This window comes from Camelina sativa, chromosome 4 (genome assembly GCF_000633955.1).
Source record: "Camelina sativa cultivar DH55 chromosome 4, Cs, whole genome shotgun sequence".
Taxonomy (NCBI): Eukaryota; Viridiplantae; Streptophyta; class Magnoliopsida; order Brassicales; family Brassicaceae; genus Camelina; species Camelina sativa.
The window spans coordinates 12399895-12403451 of record NC_025688.1 but is presented as its reverse complement, the minus strand read 5'-3'; the positions used below and the strand labels follow the sequence as shown (position 1 = coordinate 12403451).

Sequence of the window (3557 nt, the reverse complement as noted above, 5' to 3'; positions counted from 1 at the left end):
AATGCTCCTTTAGCTATGTCGATGAATTGAACATTTCTTTGAACCATCAATTAGTGAGGGTGATTGGACAACTTCTCAAACCAGATTAAATGACTAATCTATATTTGAATTCTGATACCATGTTAAATTAGAATTTATTAACCAATAACTATTTCCTTTCTTAGGGCGACGGTAATTAGTTTCCCACTTCATTACATGAATATCATTTTTATTTTCTTAAGGAATTTTCAACCCTGGTACTATATTTTTTGTTCTAAACTCTATTATAAAGAAAAATAGTATCTACTCATTTTAATTTTAGAGTAGAAAGTAAAATAATACATTAATTGAAGATGATTTTACTCAGCTCAGCTAGTCTCGGGGGTATTTTCGTCACTTATCGTCATACATCTTTACTCACCCATCGCCTTCTCCATAAATACCCATAACAGCAACACAAACTAACTAACCCCAACCGAAATTTTGTTTTGTAAAACAATAAAACTCAGTCAACTCAATCATGTCTGTGACAAGTAAGAATAATGATCAAACGATTGAGGATACAGCGCAAAGTTGTCTGATGCTGTTATCAAGAGTTGGAGAATGTAGCGGAGAAGAAGATAAGAGACGCGTTTTCAGATGCAAGACGTGTATGAAGGAGTTCTCATCGTACCAGGCTTTGGGAGGCCACCGTGCAAAGCACAAGAAGCCCATAAACGAGACCGATGATCAGTCATCTTCACTCTCTAAGAAGCCTAAAACAACGACACATTCTTGTCCGCTATGTGGCCTCAAGTTTCCTATAGGGCAAGCTCTTGGGGGTCACATGACGAAGCATAGGAACCAAAACGACTCCAGTACGTTGGTTACACGTTCTCTGTTTCCAGATGAGCCTACAGTGACGATCGACTCTGAAGAAATCGAGTAGGTGGATGGGAAGAGAGTGGCGTGTTTGGATTCGATGTAGAGTCTAATCATTTTGAAGTTGGAGATGGTTTTATTTACTTATAATATATTAATTAGTCTGTTCAATTTGACTAATAATGTCTGGATAATTAGATATGACTGTATAATAAGACTCGCTATTGTGATAATCATCTGATATGTACAATTTTTCTAATGCTTCATTGGTGCACATCAATTTCTTTTTCCGCATAATCCTAAAGCCAAAATGCCGCATAATTAAACTCTATGTTAGAACCTAGAACCCTAAGTCTTATGATTTTTTTTGGGTATCAACGTTAAGTCCTAAGTCATTCTAACAGTTTCAACTTTTTCAACATTTTCAATTCTATAACCATTTGCACCCTAAATCACATGAGACGTATGGTTTTACTTGGTTTAATCAAATCCATATAGATCAAAACAACCACTACAAAAAATGTGTTGTTTTAAATCATTTATTTTTTATATTTGCATCAGAATTAAATGATGTAAATATAATTTGTATCACTTTAAAAAATGATTTACTATTTGTTGATGCAAATAATTTACATCAATTTATTTCAAACTGATGTTATATTAAATCAGTTATAACAAATGATTCCAAATTATTGTGTCAGTTTTTATAAATGATTTTAAAATTTGGTATCATTTATGAATAAGTGATACTAATAAAAGATTTCTTGTTTTAAATATAATAACCGATTCATTTATTTTCAATATTTTTGAAATTATTTTAATATGCAAAAATAACATATTCATTTATTTTAAATATTTTCGAAATTATTTTAATATGCAAAAATTGTCTTTGATATCTATTAAAATCTTTTCGAATATGTACTGATATCTTTTATTAAAAAATTTATTTACAAAATAAATAAAAAACATAAATACAATGCATTTAGTTTAATAAAGATTCAACAAAAAAAAAAACTGATATGAACTGATCAGATCATACATTCAACGTTGAATTACAAACGAATAAAAAACTAATATGAACCCAAATCATAAATTGAAGCTTTTTTTCTTCTTGCTGAAGTATCAAATGTATCTTCATAAGTGTTATATGAAACACATATTGCTTTTGTTCCCCTCTTTTTTTTCCATTGTCTTCATGATATTGTTATTTCATCTTGAGATTTTCTGACTATATAAACAAAAAAACAGAAGAAAAATTAGAATTCTACATTTGATAATCAAAAAAACTTGATATAAAATAGGGAGAAGAAAAGAAGATTTACCTTTAAATGTTTTAGATGTGATGATTATATGCTGAAGATGTGTTGTAAATGCATAATTGGATTTACCATTGGCTTGTTGACATTTAAAGAAGAACTTTTACAAAAATTGTTGTTTTGATCACTCTCAATTTTTTTTTCTTATATAGATGGAGAAGCACTCTCACCCTTAAATAATAATAAATTTTTTTTTCTTATATAGATGGAGAAGCACTCTCACCCTTAAATAATAATAAATTTTTTTTTTAAATAGTTACATATCGTGAGTGGTGTAGAGAGTAGAAACAAATTTTCGGTTTTTTTAAACAGCTTAAATACATATATAAAATCCCCCAATATTTTTAATAAAATCAAGAAAAGTTGAGAAATTGAAAAAAATAAAAGAAAACAGGTTACAATATCCAAACAGATCTGTTTTTTATATAATTATTATTTATGGAAAATATATCACGGATACTGTATATTTACGATTTTGTTAATAATTATTAATTTATGGAAACATTTGTGATAAAATGATTAATTATTTTGAAAATAAATATTTTTGCAGATTTATTAGGTGGAGAATGTAATTATTATATTTAAATAAAGTAAAATAAACATAATTTATATTTTAGAAATATTATTTTTGTATCTTTAAAATAATTAATAATAGAAATTTATAAAACCTTTTTTGGGAAATAGTAATATATGTTTGATTTTTTATGGAAAAATAAATTGATTCTTGTTGAATAAAAAAAGATTAATATTGAATATTTTTGAGTTTTGACACATGTAAATTAATATTAACTTGCATCAGTTATATGCAACTGATATAATAAAATTTTGTAATACATATTTATTTAATTTTGCATCATTTTATTATTGATATCAGTTTTGTATCATTTATTTAATTGATATTTCATTTGTATCATTATATTAAGTGATGTAAATTATATTTTCTGTTAAATATTTTTGATTGATGCAAATTCAAATAAAATTGTGTCATTTTTATTAAACTGATGTCAAATTATTCGATTACAACATCAATAATAATAATTGATGCTAAACAATTTATGAAGCAAGAAATTTACAAACGGTTAAACGGGTTACGTTTAAATACGGTTACGGTTCAAGCGGTTACTGTTATATACGGTTACGGTTATTTGATAATATGATACGGTTGATATTATTTGATGATATAAATAATTGATATTATTTATTTATAATTAATATATTCGATCTTATAGTGTACTCATATTTCTATATATCATATGATTCATATTAAATAAATAATTATTAGTATATTTTATTATGTTTTTAAAATATTATAAACCAAGTAAGGATTTTGGTTTCAGAAGTTTCTAAACGCGTGGATCTAAAACCAAATAAGTATATGGATAAAATTGTCAATAATTGGGT

At 26.4% G+C, this 3557-nt stretch overlaps 1 protein-coding gene across 1 annotated transcript; it reads left to right on the top strand.

Moving 5' to 3' along the window:
* On the top strand, positions 500-907 carry LOC104783781 (zinc finger protein ZAT8-like). Its single transcript, XM_010508891.1, has one exon. It carries the CDS (start codon positions 500-502, stop codon positions 905-907), a length of 408 nt encoding a protein of 135 aa, XP_010507193.1.

Bases quoted from the DNA above. Each gene is read 5' to 3' on its own strand.
- LOC104783781 (XM_010508891.1), top strand. From the start codon at position 500: ATGTCTGTGACAAGTAAGAATAATGATCAAACGATTGAGGATACAGCG.